Below are 22,197 nucleotides of genomic sequence, written 5' to 3' on the forward strand. Positions count from 1 at the left end.
TACAGTTATCTACAAAAGGGAAAAAGAAATATGTATGTACTTAGATAAACGTGTGTTTTCAATATGTTTCTCTTAGTTTTTTCCAATAAATGTTTACTGACCATCAAGTACATCAGTATGTGCCAGCCATCATATTAGCCCCGGCCATTCAGTGGAAAATGTAACATAGTCCCCTGCCTAGAGGCACTGGTAGTATGCTGGAAAAGACATATAAATCAATTTGGCATAACAAAAGGAATGCCATTAAAAACTATAATTATTATCATGAACCCTACATACTGATTTTGTATGGAAAAATCTTTTTAAAAACCTAGAAACTAAAATATTTATCTAGCCCAGTAACATAGCACAAAGATATCTCAATATTACATGTTTTGGAGCAAAGTATTCTTAACATTTGATATTTGATTATTACTAGAGTTTTTTATTATTATGGGTAAATGATATCTTCAGAATATTATTCTCACTTTCTGGTTGCCACCTACTTTGCCTTTAGTCTCCCAATCAAGTTAAATAACCACATAGAGAAATATCGTATGTATCTTTTATAGAACACTGAATCTGTTAATATCTTAATGAGGAAAACAGAAACCATTTCTAACACTTAAATAATAGAGAGAATTGGACATACAGTTGAAAAAAAAGAGAGCTGAAAATAACCAGAGGTTAGTGAGGTAAACAGAGGTCAACAATGGCATGAAACCACTCAAAGTAGGCTGGAAAGACACAGGGAAGAGGAACAAGTCACCTGAAGGATGCTGGATTTTTTCTGTATTATGTACTCCTTATTTCTTGTAGAAAATAAGGATAAGCCACAACATTTTATCTTCAAATGTTACTGTCAATAGAGTGAAATATACTAACAGTCCACTGGATTGTAAAGTCATTGAGATAATAGAAACTGTTTTGCCCAGATCTTAAAACATGGTTTGTGATGATTAAATTTAATTGACAGTGATGTTTGTTAAGTAGACTGTCAGAGTACAAGATTGTTTTAGCTTTATTACCTAAAATAATCAACTTTAGCTTAGAAATATTGATAACAAATCTTGACGATGTTTCATACATCAAAAGTATAGTATAGTGGTTTGAAGTGTGGGTTCTGGAGCCTCACTTCTTAGGTAAAAATCTTTGCTCTGCCATTTTCTAGCTCTATTACCAGAAAATTAGACAGGACTATGGGATAACACTGCTTTTCTTTAAACCATACTTTATTTTATTGAAACTATTAATAATTCTGCTTCAAGAGAGACTCATATTTTCAACTTGTTACATATCTGGTAGCCAATAAGCTTCTCAAATTTAATGTATTTAAACAGAAATTGTGATCTATCCTCCAATCTGTAACTGGTCTTCTATAATTTAGTAAATTTGCTTGTCTTCTTTAATTTTTATTTCTATTTTATTGATAGGAATACAAATTTACAAATCATTCACTAAACTTTTTATTCTCACCCCATACATCTAGTCCATCAGCATGTATTATAGGCTCTGCCTTCCACGTATACCCTGAATACAAACTTTACTCAGTATATTCACCATTTCCACTCCAGGTCAGTCTAATTATTTCCCTTTCCTGGATCATTGCCTGCTTCCCAAATATACCTTAGCTTCCATTCTTCCCCCGAATCCAAACTCCATTGAGCGCATATTATCTACAGTAAGCTTTTTATGATATCAATAAGATTAGAACTTTCTTATTTCAAATATTCCAATGGCTTCCTATAATTCTCAGAATCAATTCCAAATTCAACAACAAACAAGTAAAGAAGCCACAATATCTGGTTTCTAATCACCTCTGTGACCTCATTTCTACCTACATGGCCTTCCCTTATTCTCTTTAACTGTCCGTCTTGCTTTTGTGTAAACATATTAAGCATTTTCCTGCCCGCAGGCCTTTGCACTGCTGTTCATTTTGCCTTTGATACTCTTTCCTAAAATACTCACATTAATTTATATCCCTGTTCAGAGAAGACTTCCCTGGCCACTGCCTCCAAAACAGCCCTTGCTGTTTTTCCTTATTATGTATTTTGAGATATTTTGTCTTAAAATCACTTATCACTAATTGATATTAATTAATTCAAATTTCTTTCCTAAAATGCAAAGTGTATAATGGAGAAACTTTGCCTATCTTGTTGACCAGCTCATTTCCAACAATTACAACAGTCACTGGGACTTAGATATTGATCAATAAACATTTGTTGAGTGAAGACATAGAGGGCTATACAATGTCCACATGAAAGCAGATGACCATATTCTTATAAAGCTCTAATTCAGAAGATCTTATTTGCATATTTTTCCTCAAATATAGATTCAGAAAGAAAATAACTTTTTAAGTCATGATGTTTCATAGAAATTACTATATCATCTTGGTACCTATTAAGTTTTTGTTTGTTTGTTTGTTTTTGAGACGGAGTCTCGCACTGTTGCCCAGCCTGGAGTGCAGTGGCACAATCTCGGCTCACTGCAAGCTCCGCCTCCCAGGTTCACGCCATTCTCCTGCCTCAGCCTCCCCAGTAGCTGGGACTACAGACGCCCACCACCAAGGCCGGCTAATTTTTTTGTATTTTTAGTAGGCACGGGGTTTCACCGTGTTAGCAAGGATGGTCTTGATCTTCTGACCTCGTGATCCACCCACCTGGGCCTCCCAAAGTGCTGGGATTACAGGCGTGAGCCACCACGCCTGGCCCCTTCTCTTTTTTCTTAATTTACATGGGATCCTGTTGACCCTGTGTTTTTGTTTGCTGTGGATATTTTTCCATTTAATGTTTAAGTTTTTATACACAGACACTTTATAGTTCTTTTGTTCTTTTATTTTTAGTTGACGCATATTAATTGTACATATTTATGGAATACATAGTAATATTTCAATGCATGTATACATTGTGTAGTGATAAAATCAGGGTAATTAGCATAACATTGAAGATATCTTTTTTGTGTTGTGAACATTAAAATTCTCTTTTAGCTTTTAAAAAATTTGTATCAAATTAAGCATTACAAGTGCAATTTTGTTACATGACTATATGGCAGAGTGATGAAATCTGGGATTTTAGTATATCCATCACTCCAATAACAGACATTGTACCCGCAAGTAATTTCTCATTATTTACGCCCCCATGTCCTCCCCCACCCTTTTAAGTCTCCAGTTTTTATTTTTCTCCACTCTATGTTCATATGTACACATTATTTAGCTCCCACTTGTAACTGAGAACATGTGGGTATTTGTCTTTCTGTGTCTGGGTTGTTTCACGTTGGAAAATGACCTCCAGTTCCATCCACATTGCTACAAAACACCTGATTTAATTCTTTTTATGGCTGACTAGTATTCCATTGTGTATATATACCACCATTTTCTTGATCCAGCCTTCACTGACAGGTGGATTCCACATCTTTGCTATTGTGAACGGTGCTGTGATAAACATATAAATACATGTATCTTTTTGATATAATGATTTATTTTCCTCTGGCTGTATACCCAGTAGTGGGACTGCTGAATTGAATGGTAGTTCTATTTTTAGTTCTTTGAGAAATCTCCATACTGTTTTCCATAGAGGTTGTCCTAGTTTACATTCCTACCAGAAGCATATAAGGGTTCCCTTTTCTCTGCATCCTTGCCAATATCTGTTATTTTTTGTCTTTTTAATGATAGCCATTCTAACTAATGTAAGATAATATCTCATTGCAGTTTTAATTGGCCTTTCTCTGATGATTAGTGACATTGAGCAGCTTTTCATATGTTTCTTGGCCATTTGTATGTCTTCTTTTGAAAAAAATGCCTATTCATGCCCCTTGTCCACTTTTTTTGATGGGGTTATATTTTTTATTGTTGTTGAGTTGTTTGAGGTCCTTGTAAAATTTTAAATATTAGTTCCCTGTTGGATGCATTGTGTGAAAACATTTTTTCTCATTCTGCAGGTTATCTGTTCACTCTGTCAATTGTTTCCTATTCTATGCAGAAGCTCCTTAGTTTAATTCAATTCCATTTGTCTATTTTTGTTTTTGTTTCTTGTGCTTTTGAGATCATACTCATAAAAATCTTTGCCTATACCAATGTCCTGAGGCATTTACTGTGTTTTCTTCTAGTAGTTTTATACCTTGGGGTCTTATGCTTAAGTCTGTAATCAATTTTGAGTTGATTTCTGTATATGGTGAGACATACGAGTCTAGTTTTATTTTTCTTCATATGAATATCCAGTTTTCCCTGCGCTATTTATTGAAGATAGCATTCTTTCTCTAACGTTTGGTATCTCTGTCAAAAATCAGCTAGCTGTAAATATGTGAATATATCTCTTTCTTCTCTATTCTGTTCCATTGGTCTATGTGTCTGTTTTCATACCGATGCCATGCTGCTTTGAGTTACTATAGCTTCATAGTATAATTTAAAGTCAGAGAGTATGATGCTTCCAGCTTTGTTCTTTTTACTTAGGATTGCTTTGGCTCTTCAGAATCTTTTGTGATTCCATATAAATTTAGAATTGTTTTTCCTATCTCTCTGAAAAATATCATTGGTCTTTTGATAGAGATTTCTTTGAATCTGTAGATTGCTTTGAATAGCATGGTCATTCATAAAGTTTGAATATTTGACCCTGCCCAAATCTCATGTTAAATTGCAATCCCCAGTGCTGGAGGTGTGGCCGGGGGGAAGGAATTTGGGTCATGGAGGTTGATCCCTCATCACTTTCTGCTGGTGTCACAGTAGTTGGTGGGTTCCTGTGAGATCCGGTTATTTTAAAGTGTGTGTCCCCTACCCATCCCCTCCCTGGCTCTCTCTCTTTGTTGCTCCTGCTTTTGTCATGTGATGTGCCTCCTCCCTCTTCGTCTTCTGTTATGACTGTAAACTATCTGAGGCATTCTTAGAAGCCAAGCAGATGCCAGCACCATGCTTCCTCTAAAGCCTGCAGAACTGAGAACCAATTAAACCTACTTTCTTTATGAAATACCCAGTCTCAGGTATTTCTTTATAGCAATGCAGAATGGTTTAATACAGTCATTTAAATAATATTAATTCTTCTGCTCCATAACCATGGGATGTCTTTCCCTTCATTTGTGTCCTCTTCAATGTCTTGTATCAGTGTTTTGTAGTTTTCCTTGCAGATTTTTCACCTCCTTGGTTAAATTTATTTCTATGTATTTCTTTTGTGTGGCTATTGTGACTGGGATTGCATTTTTAATTTCTTTTTCAAATAGTTCATTATTGGTGTATGGAAACAATGCTAAATTTTGTATGTTGATTTTTTTATTCTACAATTTCACTGAATTTGTTCATCAGCTCTAAGAGATTTTGTGGTGGAGTCTTTAGGTTTTTCTATATATAAGATTATGTCTTCTGCAAAGAGGGTCAATTTGACTTCCTTTTTTCTAATTTTAATGCTCTTTATTTCTCTCTCGTTCCTAATTGCTCTTGTTGGCACTTCCAGGACAATGGTGAATAACAATGATGAAAGTGGGCATCCTGTCTTATCACAGTTCTTAGAGGAAAGGGTTTCAGCTTTTGCCCATTTCATATGATTTCAGGTGTGGGTTTGTCATTTATGACCTTCATTATGTTAAAGTATTTTTTTAATGCCAAATTTGTTGAGACTTTTTATCATGAAGTGATGTTCAATTTTATCAAATTAATTTCTGCATCTATTGAGATACTTATATAGATTTTGTACTTGATATTGTTGATTGATATAGCACATTTATTGATTTACATATGTTGAAACATCCTTGCATGCCTGGGATAAATCCCACTTGATCATAGTGTATTATTTTTTGATATGTTGTTGTATTCAGTTTGCTAGTCTTTTGGGGAGAACTTTTGCATCTAGGTTCATCAATGATAGTTGCCTGTGGATTTTTTTATGTTCTTGTCTAGTTTTGGTGTCAGGGTAATGCTGGCCTCATAGAATGAGTAAGGAAGAATTTCCTCCTCTTCAATGTTTTGTAATAGCTTGAGAAGAATTGGTGTTAGTTCTTTTCATTTTTTTATATATTTTTTAAATTTTATTATTATTATTATACTTTAAGTTTTAGGGTACGTGTGCACAACGTGCAGGTTTGTTACATATGTATACATGTGCCATGTTGGTGTGCTGCACCCATTAACTCATCATTTAGCATTGGGTATATCTCCTAATGCTATCCCTCCCCTTCCCCCCACCCCACAACAGTCCCCAGTGTGCGATGTTCCCCTTCCTGTGTCCATGTGTTCTCATCGTTCAATTCCCACCTATGAGTGAGAACATGCAGTGTTTGGTTTTTTGTCCTTGCGATAGTTTGCTGAGAATGATGGTTTCCAGCTTCATCCATGACCCTACAAAGGACATGAACTCATCCTTTTTATGGCTGCATTGTATTCCATGGTGTCTATGTGCCACATTTTGTTAATCCAGTCTATCATTGTTGGACATTTGGGTTGCGAACTAGAAATACCATTTGACCCAGCCATCCCATTACTGGGTATATACCCAAAGGATTATAAATCATGCTGCTATAAAGACACATGCACACATATGTTTATTGCGGCACTATTCACAATAGCAAAGACTTGGTGTTAGTTCTCTCCTAAAAGTATGATCAATTTCAGCAGTAAAGCCACCTGGTCCTGGGCTTTTCTTTGTTGCGAAAAGCAGTTATCTAACATCAGGAATCGTCTGACATTTATATAACTTTTTGGTGTGAGTTGAAAGTGACTACAGAATATGGAACTTTGAAACAACCACCACCCACATCTGAAAGAAGACTTAAGTGTTCTGCAAATTAGATGTAATCTTTAACAAATATTAGAACACTAAAGCAGGGATGCCTATTAGGTATGTCTTTATTGTTAGGAAATAGACATGTATTAGTATTTTAAAATCACTTTGAAATATTATTTTCTTACAAATAAAAATGATTCATATAGTATAACTTGGTTTTAACTCTACATTTATAAACGTATCTCTCTGGTCCATTTATACTTATTTATACATTACCGCAATTTTCATTCACAGTTTCTTCATGTGAAAGCTATTTTATAGGATATGGTAGAAATAGCCTTTTCATGTCAAACTAAAACATATAAAGATCATTCCTACTGCAAGCCAATACAAACTAAAATAATTTGCAAATCACAAGAATATGTTTTCAAATTTTCTGTTGCAGATACTGCATTTTACATTAGCTTCCAACTAAATTTGACTTTTAGAGCAGAAAAGTTTTATAATTTGTAATGTGACTTCTTTTTTATATCCACATTAATTACCATACAGTACAAATTCTTCATTGGAAAACTATATTCTCAAAAGTAAGAATAGTATTTTGACTTAAAATTAAAGGAATTAAGAATAAATTTGGGCATGCAACTGTGCATATCTCAAATTGAAAGGATTGAGTCCATTTTGAAATATGGGTAAAATTTACTATGGAGATTTAATTTTCAAGTAAAATATTTTATTTGAGCTATCCAATATGTCTATGAAAATGCAAATGGATCTCAAAACAAACTTTACAATTTCTCTTAGGAACAAAGAAACTGAGCTTAATTTAATTACTGTAATTATCATTTGCAGACCTGCTCCATTGGGCTTCTTTGTGGTGATGACATAAGGAGAATTACCTGTTTAACTCCCATCTTTCAAAGAACAGATCCCATTTCCACACAGACATATACAGTTCCCCCTTCTGAGACTTTGGTCAGCAGCTTTCCATCTATAAAGGCTACTAGAATACCAGCCATAATGGACACTTACCCAGTTGATCAAGGTAAGCAGAAGTGGGTAAGATATTAAGAAGTTTGAGTTTGAAAAAGTTGTGTGGTAAAAGCATATTTTCTGCATTATTAAAATCTTTTTTTTCTGAGATACATGATTTTTAGGGGTGTAAAATTAAGCATTATTGGTTATGACTCCTGTTTTAAGTTTTGTTTTAAGCAATGTTGTTTGCTAATACTATTTCTGGATCAGTAAAAAAATGTAAATTAACAGTTTTTATTCCACTGTGTAAATTTGAATAGACAACTGGACCTCAATCCCAGCACATTTTATTTTAAAAGGGCCTTGTGCTACTTGCATCAATGTGTCTTTACTTCATATTCTCTGAGTCATTAAGGTAAATTTATATTCCTATCAAATTATTTGACTAACACTCAGATAAAAGATATGTGCTTATTTTCCTATTGTGAATTATTTTAACAACTTCAGGCTGTTTTTTACATGTCCAATTCTTTAACTTTCTAAATCAAGTGATGTCATATTATAAACAGTACATTGTATATTAAATTCCAAATTTACTCTTCATGTAGCCAATGCCACTTCGGATAATCAGAGTAAGAATTGTAGCCCTTAGCAAGGAATTCTTGAAGAAAAAATAATTTTGAAGGCTATTGGGTATTCTAAGTAGAAATGTACCTTGTCTATTTTTCATCTATGTAATTTCTATTCTTTTAAAAAATTAAATTGAAATATAGTGTTATCTAATATAAACAGAACATTTTGCCTATTGAGGAAGTAAAACAGTATTTCTAACATTTCTAACCCGATGGGTCAAACATTCATTGGTTGTGTCAATGACAAAGAGTTGTAATTTTTCATGTGTTCTTATTCAAAGGAGTCATTTCGTTGGGAATATGTCAATTCTATGTAATGCCATTTGTTCTGACTTTAGCCCTCCCATGGAGTGTAAATAATAGGAATCTTTGCATTTATGCAGTTTGTGAAATCATTAAACTCCTCATGTACTTTTATTAGAAATATGATTTACAGAACCATATTTGTCTACATATAATGGATGTAAGGTGGCAGTGCAATTTGCCTGAGATTTATCGCAGTGCCAAAGTGGTTCGTTTCTGATTCATTTTTCTAATCCTTTTGGCTTTTTTCCTTTTTGTAGGTCCAAAACAGACAGGCATTATCAAGCATGACATTCTCCCAACCACTGGTTTGGCAACGTTAAGAATTAGCACACCCTTGGAAAACTACTTACTCGAAGAACTGATTGTCACTAGAGAGCTTTCAGCAAAACACAGTCTTCTTTCTTCCGCAGATGTTTCCTCTTCTCAATTCCTGAATTTTGGTATTCATGACCCAGCACAAATTGTCCAGGACAAAACATCGGTATCACATATGCCTATTCGAACTTCAGCAGCCACACTAGGTTTCTTTTTTCCTGATAGGAGAGCAAGGACCCCATTTATCATGTCTTCCTTAATGTCAGATTTTATTTTTCCTACACAATCTTTATTATTTGAGAACTATCAGACTGTTGCTTCATCTGCTACCCCAACGACTTCAGTAATTAGAAGCATTCCAGGGGCTGATATTGAGCTAAACAGGCAGTCATTACTCTCCCGTGGATTCCTGCTTACAGCTGCCTCCATAAGTGCAACTCCAGTTGTCTCTAGGGGGGCTCAAGAGGATATTGAAGAATATTCAGCTGATTCTTTAATTTCAAGAAGAGAGCACTGGAGATTGCTCAGCCCCTCGATGTCTCCCATTTTTCCTGCTAAGATAATTATATCTAAACAGGTAACCATCTTAAACTCATCAGCTCTGCACCGGTTCGGTACAAAAGCCTTCAATCCCAGTGAATATCAGGCTATTACTGAAGCTTCAAGCAACCAGAGACTCACAAACATCGAATCACAGGCTGCTGATTCTTTAAGAGAATTAAGCCAAACATGTGCAACATGTTCTATGACTGAAATAAAATCCTCTCGTGAATTCTCAGATCAAATTTTGCATAGCAAACAGTTCCACTTTTATGAGACATTCTGGATGAACTCAGCGATATTAGCCAGCTGGTATGCACTAATGGGAGCTCAAACTATCACTTCTGGGCATTCACTTTCTTCTGCTACTGAAATAACACCATCAGTGGCATTCACAGAAGTGCCATCTTTATTTCCTTCTAAAAAGAGTGCAAAAAGAACAATTTTATCCTCATCCTTGGAAGAATCCATTACCCTATCAAGTAATTTGGATGTTAATTTATGTTTGGATAAGACTTGTTTATCCATTGTCCCTTCACAAACTATCTCTTCAGACTTGATGAATTCTGATTTGACTTCAAAAATGACTACTGATGAACTGTCAGTATCAGAAAACATTTTAAAACTATTGAAAATAAGACAATATGGCATAACTATGGGCCCCACTGAGGTACTAAATCAAGAGAGCTTATTGGACATGGAAAAAATAAAGGATCTCATACACTGTTCAAACTTCACCCAAGTGATAGTTCTCTGGATTTTGAGTTAAACTTACAGATTTATCCGGATGTTACTTTAAAGACATATTCAGAAATTACACATGCAAATGACGTCAAAAATAATCTGCCACCATTGACAGGCTCAGTGCCTGATTTTTCAGAAGTCACCACCAATGTTGCATTTTATACAGTTTCAGCAACTCCAGCACTTTCAATACAGACGTCTTCCTCCATGTCTGTAATTAGGCCAGATTGGCCATATTTTACGGATTATATGACCTCTCTTAAAAAAGAGGTCAAGACTTCTTCAGAATGGTCCAAATGGGAACTTCAGCCTAGTGTGCAATATCAGGAATTTCCCACTGCAAGCCGGCATCTTCCCTTCACTAGATCTCTTACTTTGTCTTCACTGGAATCCATTCTGGCACCTCAACGGCTGATGATTTCTGGTGAGTTTCTCAGTTTCTGTTCAGTAAACTTTTAGAAATGAGTTTCTTTTCTACAGAGAAGAAAGAGCCTGTCATGGTCACCGGGTGCTCTAAACAGCCTCATTGTAATCAGGGCAGCAGCCAGTTCAATGGAGAAGGCACCTGCTGTTGTACCTGACACAGATGGTTATTCTTTATGCACTGCCACAAAGGCTACCAGATCAATACAGTAGTAGGTTGGAGACAGCTATACTGCTGGCAAGCAATCAGAAACTGAACTAGTTCAATTCATTATGACAGATCTCTCAAAGTTTAGAAATAACTTTCATTATTCTCATTTCTTGAAATAGCTTCTTTGTCAGGTTGAACACAATATAACATACTCTTTCTAACGGTATCTTCAGTGGTAGCATTTTTTTTAATATGGGAAAGAGGAAATCACTGGAACTTTCTTGAGATTTCCTATCCTCTATGGCATGGTATATCATTTTTAAATTTAAAGTTTTTTGTTTCATTTTATATAATTCAGAATATAAGTTAATTTCATGTATTTTATTTAACAAAAGCACTATGCAAAAATTGAAGGAGATAATATCTGTGAATTTGAATTCAGAGCCTTGATATATTAATGACAAGCCAGTTTTCTCAGATAACAGTTCTTACTTTAAAGCATATTTTAAATCACTAATCTCCCCTTGTAATTGCTATCAAATTGGTAAGGATGTAAAAAAGGAAAAAGGTTAAAGAATTGTGTTTACCAGAAAGAGAAGATTTTTCATTATTTTAAGAAGTTCTATCTTGTGGAATTTTCAAGTGTTACTTTGTGGCAGTGAAATTAATTTTCCTTTGACAATAAAGTTATAGTGGTTTGTGTCTGTGTATGTATGGTTGTGTGTTTTTGCTTCATATATTACCCCAACGTTTAAAAGGTTTTAGGTGTGTAATTTATGGCTGAAAATTCAGTAACATGAAAGAACAAGTCATTCTATTTAGTATGTTCAATATGATATAATTTTGTCTACAAAATTTCTTAAAACCATGATAAAATTAATTACAAATTTAAATGTGGTATTCTCCTTGTACTTTTACAGGCTGATAGCTTGTGGTTTAGCTGTTATAACTCACATACAATGCCTAATACATCATTTCTCACATATAAGGTTCTTGGTAAATGTAGCAGAGTTAAAATGTCTCTCAAACAATTCATTCCATAGCCACCTCTTGGAAATAATCAGGGCACAAATTCTTCATTATTAGTAAATAAAACCTTAAATTTGGTCTTTTTAAACATAATCTTGCTACTTTTCACTTTTCCCATTCTTCATTCCCATTGCAACTATTCTTTATTTTGACCTCACCTACATCTCCTAATCTCCTTCCAGTTTTTCTTGCCTTTCTAGTCATTTAGTCATTATAATAAATCATTTGCAAGGCATTTGTTGACATTTTCCAATATGTTCATCCACTGTGTTGATCAGAGTCACATCAGCGAATAAACAGTCTAATTGGGTATTTGGGGAGAGTTTAATACGGTAATTACTTATTAAAATATGGGTAGAGTTTAAGGAAAACTAAGAATCTTGCAGTTCTCAAGAGACCAATAACAGCAAAACCAGCATTGGGCCTAAAGAGACAGAGGTAAGAGAAGGACCAGAACCTAAAATGGAAAGCTTCTAGGTTACAGAAGGTGTGGCCTTTGGAAGTAGGACACAGGTAATCCAATAAGAACATACAGGGAGGAGACTAGAAAATACTAGACAACCCCTTTCCTGTTGTCTGCTAGTCTTCTGCAGGTGCTTCTTATTAACCAAAGCTGTTCAGTAGCTGGAGGCTAAAGCCAGTCCTTTGAATTGATCTCCAGTGTTTAGAGGGTAGAATAAACAAGGGTGGAAAGAAGATTGGGAAGAGCAAATGTTGATGTATTAGAGTCCTACATTTGTCAATTTCCAGCTTGTATTTTGTCAAAATTCATAATAATGGCTTGTTCCACTAAAATTCTTATGGAATTCCTCACCTAGACTCTTAATTCTTCTAGGCAATCCTAGTTAATTTTGAATTGGCTTCCTAAAATTTTCATCACAGTGATTATTTGAATTTTTTTCTGATCTTTCTTAGCATGAATATGATAACCATCTTATTTGTTGAGCAAATTAACTTATTTCTAACTTCTCAACTGACAAATACCATCTAGTCTAATTAATCTTCTTTCCAGACTCCATCTTAAAATTATCTGGCAATGAAGGAAAGGAAAATAGAAAAACTTGGTGATACAATTATTCCAGAGCCTTGTGTTTAAAAGCTTATTCCTTATCCATGAAATTACTTTTACACCTTGTCAAAAATCAATCAATGTTATACATGCGGGCCAACTCCTGGAGTCTTAGTTTTTTTAATTAATCCATATGTCTTTCTTTTACCCAATTCCAAACTGTCTTGGTTACTATAGTATTTTCTTCTTTTAAAATTGTTTTACACAATTTAGATGCAGATGTTGCCATAGTAGTCATTGTTTGGTATCCATGAAAGATTGGGTTCCAGGAACGTGCAGATACCTAAAATGATAGCCAGCACCAGGTTAAACAACTAAGCATTACATAAATATGATTTCTGTGTTGTTCACTCTTGTACACCTAACATCTAACACTAAGTGGAATTAAAATAGCTGCTTAATAGTGGTTGTATAAAGTCACTAAAACATATTACTGGAAATGATCTTTATAAAAACTCTGGTCTAATCTCTTCATGTAGAGAAATGATATAGTAGGCCATAGTCTAATGTTCTACAATGCAAAAATCTTGAAAGATTGAACCATTATATATACCTGTTTCTTACACATAATGGTTTCCGTGACACTGCCAAAATATAGAACAAATGTGTAACTGATGAAGGGAGATGTCTGCTTCCAAAGTAGACCACTGAGTGCTATCATTTCCACCATATGTGATATTTCCATAATAGAAAAGTAGCTAAGGTAGCAAGCCTATAATTTTAGAGTCCCTTGCTGCTGGTGGATTTCCCACTTTGTATTGGACCACTAGAAAAAAAAATGACACTCTGAGCAACCTCTTGCGATTAACAAAGTGAGGCATCGTGGAGCCACCTCTATCAACATGATTCTTTGAGTTTGTGTACTTTTTGAAGTGCATGATTGCTGGCCCTGTAGTACGGTGACAGCTCTATTAAATTGAATCAAAGTCCTTTTCTCTGACGTCTTTGAAACTGGATGATTTTGTGTGATTTAATTTAACATACAAAGGAAATAAAATGTAAGAGAAAAAGGGAACATGTTCTAGCAATTTGTCATTCTTTTCCTACAGCAATATAACTCTATTTTTTCTACTAGTTATTTGGGAAGGATATAAGAAAGAGCAATCAGAGCTTCATGAACCAAATATTTTCAAATAGCAGTGGATAGGAAAAATAGAGTGTTCGAGTTATGTTTATTCCATTTTTAGTTGTAAAATTCTAAATTTAAAAATGTACACTGCAGATAAAATTCTAGTAAATGACAAAGGGGCATTTCCTCCAAGAATAAAAAGGATAAGTCAAGGTAAGATATTTAATAATGTAATTTACTGCATCATTAAACAAAAAGACTTTAACACTCAATTGATAGTTTATTAAACGTGTTCATTTTATCTCTTGTTTTTTCTTTCTGAAAAGATTTACATCTTCAAATCTTTTTGGCATCTATTAATATTTCCTAATCATACCAATATAGAAATAGCTCACAACAACATTCATTGTCTTAATGCTGAAACAGAAGAGATAGTTTCATTAAACTCATTAACAGTTCAAAATGCCTTATGTATACATGTACATGTATTTCTTACACATAATTTAGAAAATATGGAAAAAATGCATTAAGTGTCTTAGTCTATTTGTGCTACTATTACAAAATACCACAGAATGGGTATTTATTTCTCAGTTTTGGAGACTGGTAAGTTCTAGATCAAGGTGCTAGCAAGTTCAATGAGTGTCTGGTGAAGAATGTTTCCTCATGTATGGTGCATTCTAGGTGTCCTCATGTGGAAAAAATGCCAAAAGGGCTGAACTCACCCCATCAAGCACTGTTATCAGACACTAATTACATCCAGAAGAGAGAATACTTCATGGTCTAAACACCTAACGACCCTACTTTTTAATACTGCAGCACTGGTGATTGAGCTTCAACATGAATTTTAGAGTAGACACAAATATCCAAATCATAGCATTAAGCAACAAAAAATTCAAACTACTGCTTATTAAAACCATACAGAACAGTTTAAAAGGTAAAATTTACTAACCATAAAAGTATATAAATGGACATGTGATATCTTAATTTGAGCACTCAGAAATGTAGGCTGTTAATGTTACATACAATATTTGAAAAGTATGAAGAAATTCCAAACAAGGCCAAATAAGATAATACTTAGAACTTATATTATTTGAAATTGCAAAAGTATAACCAAGAAAGTGTTGAATAGAAAGGGCAATAAGAGAATGTGTATGTTTTTGTAACACATAAAAACTGTAGTTAAAATATTATATTGCTCCAGACAATGCTGACAAAAGGAAATAGAATAGAAAGTCTAGATATACATGCTATATATAAAACTACATCCAAGGGGTGATTGTGAGTCCATAGAGAAAGATTATTTACTGAATTCTGTTGATGCATTGTTTTATTTTGAAAACTTGTTCTCTACGTTTCAGGCCAAAATAAATTGTATTAGGAATAACCACATAGAATTGCAAAACAAAACATTAAATGATCTGAATAAAAGTTTCAACATTTATTTTAGATACAGTGGGTATGTGTGCAGGTTCGTTACATGGTGTATTGTGTGATGCTGAGGTTTAAGGTACAGATCCCATCATCCAAGTAGTGAGCATAGTATCCAATAGGTAGGTATTTCAACCCCTACCTGCTCCCTCCCCAACTTCTACTAGTCCAAAGTGTCTGCCGGTCCTATGTTTATGTCCATAGGTACTCACTGTTTAGCTCCTACTTACACATGAGAACATGTAGTATTTGGTTTCCTATTCCTGTGTTAATTCACTTAGGATAATGGCCTCAAGCTGTATCCCTATGGCTGCAAAGGACATGATTTTGTTCTTTTTATGGCTGTGTAGTATTCAATGATGTATACGCACCACCTTTTATACAGTCCATCATTGACTGGCACCTGGGTTGGTTCCGTGTCTTTGCTGTTATGAATAGTGCAGTAATGAACATGCAAATGTATGTGTCTTTTTAGTAAAACTATTTTATTTTGAGTATATATCTAGTAACGATATTGCTGGGTCAAATAATAGTATTTATTTAATCTCAAAATTGAAAATTTTTAACTGTGAAAGCAAAATTAGAAAATTATAAATTAAATGTTGATAGTGAGTACATTTTATAGTACATTAACTAAAAGTAATACCTTTCTAAGCCAAAAAATGATCTTAAGCATTGTTAAAGAAAATATATGCAGCCATGTTTTACCTTACAAGACAGACATATGATTATTAAGTGTTCTTTTAAATTGATGGCAAAATGCTGACCACTAGAACAGTAAAACAATTTGCAAATAAAACCTATATGCAGTAAAATATATTCAAAAATTATTAAGAGCAACTCAGAGTATCAAATTCAAAATGTGACACAAATTTTAACTACTTATTTGTTAGTCTTTTTTTTTTCCAATTGTAGTGGTCTGAATTAGGAAAGTCACAGTGGAGGCACTCTATTGGTGGGAGAGTAAGTTGGCACCATCTTTCTGGAGGATTATTTGTTAATAAAAATTTTAAAAGCATTAAAATATAGTTTCAATTTTAGAAAATTATTACTGATATATTAAAAATTATATTAAAATTTAAAAAATTGGAAAACAACTATTATCATAATATGGTGGCTTTATTAAATACTGACATGGAAAATTGCTTCTCTCTTCCTATAGGAAAAAATGTCAAACCATGTATACAACTTATTTCTAAATACGTGTATACATGCACACCACACATATGCAACCTAATTCTTCTAGAACCTTAATATTGTTTTTAATATTTACTTTTATTTTCTGCATGCTTTACACATTACTATATACTTTATATCAGAACAAAATATGTTTTTGCAAATATGTGTTTTATTGAGATATTAAGAATATTTCAAAAAGCATATTTGATCATTTTATTCATGTTAGATTAAAATAAACTATTTACAAGAATTTTGAGAAATATATTCATGTAGGAAATTATTGTAAGTTTTAGCATTATAATAGTTGACAGGAAATCAATTTAAAAAAGTATAATATATATCTTGCATGGAACACAGAGATATATTTTATGTCCAAACATGCCATCTACATATTTTTAATGAAATTATTATGTTTATGTTAAAATTGTTAATCACATTTCTACAGTATTCTTTACGTTTTAGTGAAATTAGAAGAAAAATTGAGTGGAATTAATCACATTTTTTTTTTTTTTAAGGCAGAATCTCATTCTTGTTGCCCAGGCTGGAGTGCGATGGTGCAGTCTCGACTCACTGCAACCTCTGCCTCCCAGGTTCAAGTGATTCTCCTGCCTCAGCCTCCTGAGTAGCTGGGATAACAGGCATCTGTCACCACGCCTGGCTAATTTTGTATTTTTAGTAGAGATGGGGTTTCTCCATGTTGGTCAAGCTGGTCTTGAACTCCTAACCTCAGGTGATAAGCCCACCTTGGCCTCCCAAAGTGTTGGGATAACAGGCGTGAGCTACTGTGCCTGGCCTAATCACATCATTTTATTCAATATTCAAGTGTTCATTGATGGTCTACTTTGTGACAGGCACCAGTCACCACTATGATTGTTTGTTTGTTTGCCTCCTTGCTTATTTGGGCCCTGAAGTGTTCAAATATGAGCTGTAACTCTTTAACACAATAACATCTTTTTTCTTTCCTACGTATTTTGAATCATATGTTTATATCCTAGGGTTTTTTTGAATAATGTTTATATCCCAGGGTTTTCAAACTCCTCATTCCTATATTTACATTTTATAAACCAGCAAATAAGGAAAAAGTTTTCCCTCAGATTAAAACTATTAAACACCAAAGAAGATGTCCAACCTACAAGTAAAATGTAGACACTTCCAACCATACCTCTCCAAGTTACTTTACTACATTAAAAGTCACTCAGAACCCTTTTCCTGTGGCCAAGGAAGTATTTGCATGGAAGACAGAATCTTTTGTAACAATATATAATGTCACTTTTGTTCTAACTTACTTAAAATATATACAATTAACCTCATTTGGAACTAACCCAGCAATGAATGCTGCTGGTTTTCCTACAGGGCCAACTGTATCTGCTGAAACCCAACACACAGGAGCAATAAGATCAGAAGTAAAATCCTGGCATTTTCTTTCCTGTACATCTGCTAGCACCTTCCTAACAAATGAAAGCCCCGTGCTTTTGTGTTGTGCTAGTTTGTAGTATTCCAGATCATTCATTATTTGCATTTCATTCCCACTAGTCACTGCATGGAATAGTGTTATTGACATTCTATAGAGAATACAGTAGAGTGATTGTGATAGTTTAATAATACAAACTTTTTGTGCATTCTACAGTTCTTTGGTTTTGAAATACTTTCATTTTCATTGCTGAATACCCATCTCAATGGTACATGACCTTGGAAAAATAGCAAGCAAAAAAAAAAAAAAGACCAAGGATTGGCAAACTATAGTCTGCAGGCCAAATCTGACCCATTCCTTGTTTTTGGAGAGACAATTTTACTGGAACACAGCTATAACTATACCAATTCATGTACATCAGCAGTCCCCAAAATTTCTGGCACCAGGGACCAGTTTCATGGAAGACAGTTTTTCCACGGGGGGCTAGGGGATGGTTTTGGGATGAAACTGCTCTACTTCAGATCACCAGGCATTAGTTAGATTCTCATCAGAAGCATGCAGCCTAGATCCCTCACATGTGCAGTTCACAACGGGGTTCACCTCCAGTGAGAATCTAATGTGGCTGTTGATCTGATAGGAGGCTCACCTTCTGCTATGCGGCCCAGTTCCTAACAGGCCACAGACAGGTACCAATCCATGGCCCAGGGGTTGGAGACCGCTGGTTTACATATTATCTATGACTAATTTCGTACAATGACAACAAAGTTGAATAGTTGTGACAGAGGTTGTGTCACACATAGCAAGCCCAGAATACTTACTATGTTCTTCTTTACAGGAAAACTTGTCAGCATCTGATACAACGATATGGGTAAATTTTGACAATTCTCAGTTTGGTTTATTTTACTTTTCTGGCCAAGTTTTTAGTATCAGCCATAAATGGACTCAGAAAAGTTCAGATCTCAGACCTACTTAATCCTATTGTTCTATCTCAAGTCACAATGTCCCTGTCTTCTCTACCACTCTGATGGCGCCCTATGATAAAGACGTAGACAGTGGTAGACACCCATTATCTGCCCTTCGTGAAGCCCTCAGATCTGTCCAGTGTTGGCTTCAGGGGTGTGTGACCTCAGAAGGACTTCACTCTTGGTGGAGCCACAGTATGTAACAGCTCAGTGAGACTCGAGTACAACGTAAGGGCATTATACAAGCCACTGGCTTCAGTGTTTCCACTGTTGTGATAAGAATAACATGCACATATGAACCATGAAATATGAATTATGTAATTTTGATGTTTAATTGTTAAATTATATTTGTCATTAAAGCTGGCATTACACAACATAAAGATAAATAGTAGTATTTATGCCAATATTTGAAAATTTTTCTTACATAGAATGACGTTAAACAGCAAATAAAATACCATAAAATGATTAGATAAAGACCATAAAACAAAGGAAAAACTTTATATCTAATTACCTGTAACGGTACATTTTCTCTACTTTTTTGAACAAATGGTTCTGATTTTCATTTTCAACTCAGCCCAGAACATTTTGTATGTAGCTCAGTCCATGGTGCCACTATTTTGTAATTTCCTTCCCTACTCTACCACCCCAGTTTTATGCACAGTCTTCTCTTCACATGCTGACCACTTAAATGTTAGAATCCTCCAACATTTGCTCTTAGATGTTTCCCATCACTCTCTTTCTCTCTTCCTCCTCTCTTTCCACTCATCTTTAATTCTTTAGTCAATTCTTATTCCTTTATTCCACAATTTGTCTTTGCACTTTCACTCATAGCTTCAAATATCTGCAGAGATATATACTTTCTTATTTTGTACTATTTATTGTGTTTCACCTGTAAGTCTCTCAATACTTTAAACTTGAGATAAAATTGTAATCTTCCCAATACCAAAAATCTTCATCTCTCTCCCTACCCATATTTCCTTTTCCCTGATTCATCTCTCATATGAAATTTACATCCATCTGGATTTCTAAACTTCAGGGTAAACTTTATCAAAAATACTATGAATTATATTTAGGAATTCTCTCATTCAGCTTTTTATGTCTGTTTATTACAACTCCAGTTTTGGCTCTTATGATCTCTCTTGAACTAATGCAGTTCTCTCTAAATGGACAATTTCTAGTCTCTAGTCTTTCTATTCCGCCTTCCACATTATTTTCAGAGGTTTAAAAAATAATATACACATAAACATATTATTTTCTTTCCTCTATTTTAAAAGTTACAAGTTATTCTTTTTTATGAGAAAAGGTTTAAAATCCTAAGCATTCCAACTAGTATATTCAACCTTGATTGCATCATCTAAAGTCATTCTCTACCACTCATTTCTAACCTGTTTTATGATTCACCATTCCTCAGTCCTGTCATACAGTTGCACAACTCTGCACTTTAGTGCTCATAGTCACTTCTCATGAATGCCCTTTATTGCCCAGTCTATCAGAATTCCTGTCCTGAGGCCCAATTCAAATGCCACTGCCTATTGGAAGACTTCTGTGAAAAAAACCTTGAAGATTTAATTTTTCCCTTTATCCTTGCTCCTATAGAATATTGTGCATAACTCAATGTCACCTTGACTTTGGTCATTTGTTGTTTCTGTTAGCTTCCCTCAGCAGTATTTGGGCTTTTTCAGGAGGAGTTATATATTAATAGACATAATACTTTATCCAAAGCTTTGCTGTAAGAATGGAGATCCCAGAAAGGCTGTATGTCATCTATCTTAAAAATTGTCACAAAGACTTATCAAGTTAATATAGGTTAAGAAGGCTTAGCTATGAAAGCTTCTATGAACAGAGCAACATAAGCTATAAAAATGTCAAAGTCTAGGAATAGAAAACACCCTGGGACTTAAAAATTAAATAAATATAATGTGACTGGTTCCTAAGGAAGAAGTTGGGTGGTTCAATATACAGTAATTCCAATAAATTATCAACTTAATGATGGCTAAGAGTGACCTTGAAAAGGTCAATGATTGATACCACAAGACTCCAGGCAGCTAGTGAGAGATGTAAAGGTAAGGGATCATGGCTTATTTCAAAGTAACCGGCCAGTATAGTGCTTGATTCCAGATGTCCAGAAAGCAGGATTCATGTAGGAAAGAGCTGTCTGTTCTTGAGCAAAGATTCAGTACAGCAGAATTTCAGGACTTAATATCAGTTCTACACTGAGAATATGAATGAGAATGGGCATTTTCATGTTCTAAGCAGACGACCTAAGCCAATAACCCTGTCTGTGACCTGGTCCAGTGATAATAAGGCTTGTGGAGGACATTTATAAGGAGGAAATGGTTGGACCAAGAAACAACACAGATACTCAGTGGGCGTCTTTAGAAATCATTGAAATGAGGACAAAAATTCCTGGTTTCAAGTACAATTATAATAGTAACTGGCATTTATTTAATACCTGCTTCATACATGAGAATGATCTGGGGTTGAAGATTTGGTCTCTATACAACTTTCCAGATGATATAAAGGCAAAGACTATCTTGGCTCAGGTTCCAGTGAGCTGTCATTGGAATTTGAGTGTGTGAAATCCAGATATCATGGATTTTTCCTTCTAATATACTGTTCAAGGAAGGAAGTGAAGTTCTGCTTATCATTTTTGTCCTTCAGGCCTTCAGTGACTTTCCTGCTAGGGCAGATGTTAGCTGGGTCTTCTAGTGAAGAGCATCTCTCACTCCAGGTATTGAGAAAGGCCAGGGCAGAATTGATTAAAGCAAGGGAGCAGGGATCAAAACTGGAATAAAGACCTGAGACACATTCTTTTGCCCATGGGTAGGACCAACATACCTAATTCTGCTAATGAGGAGAAGAACTTGCTTCTCCACAGACTTTTTAAATTCTATTTACTAATGTCAGTCACTTGTACATAGAAAATTAATGAAAAGATATTTCTGTTGCCTCCCAAATATATTTATACTTGAAGCATGTGGTGCAGTACAACAAGTTGTCACTTTAATAGGCATCAATCAGCAATATTTTGAAATGGTATTTAATGTCAGTAATTAAGATATTACTTAAACCCCTCAACAGTGTTATCGCCTAAGTGTAATAGTGATTATCATAAAATATGTTCTTCCACAATAACCATGCTTCACTAGCAGCATGTTTTATTGTGAATACACCATGTCCTGGACTCCATAGTTAGTGATACATTGCTAAACAAGAAAATAAGAGAAATTTTATGCCCTCTGGAGCTTAACTTCTAGTGGAGAGAGACAGATAATAAACAC

General features: G+C 34.6%; 1 protein-coding gene across 1 annotated transcript in view; it reads left to right on the forward strand.

Moving 5' to 3' along the window:
- LOC129534468 (protein eyes shut homolog) overlaps positions 1-11,478 on the forward strand; it is a 37,006-nt gene extending 25,528 nt beyond the window's left edge. The window contains exons 3-4 of the mRNA XM_055391601.1: positions 7,536-7,728; positions 8,854-11,478. Of these exons, the coding sequence (XP_055247576.1) occupies positions 7,536-7,728; positions 8,854-10,220 (1,560 nt within the window). The 3' untranslated portion in view covers positions 10,221-11,478. The remainder of the gene's footprint in view (positions 1-7,535; positions 7,729-8,853) is intronic.
- The last annotated feature ends 10,719 nt before the right edge of the window (positions 11,479-22,197 follow it).

The sequence above is a fragment of the Gorilla gorilla genome, chromosome 5, assembly GCF_029281585.2.
Source record: "Gorilla gorilla gorilla isolate KB3781 chromosome 5, NHGRI_mGorGor1-v2.1_pri, whole genome shotgun sequence".
Lineage (NCBI taxonomy): Eukaryota > Metazoa > Chordata > Mammalia > Primates > Hominidae > Gorilla > Gorilla gorilla.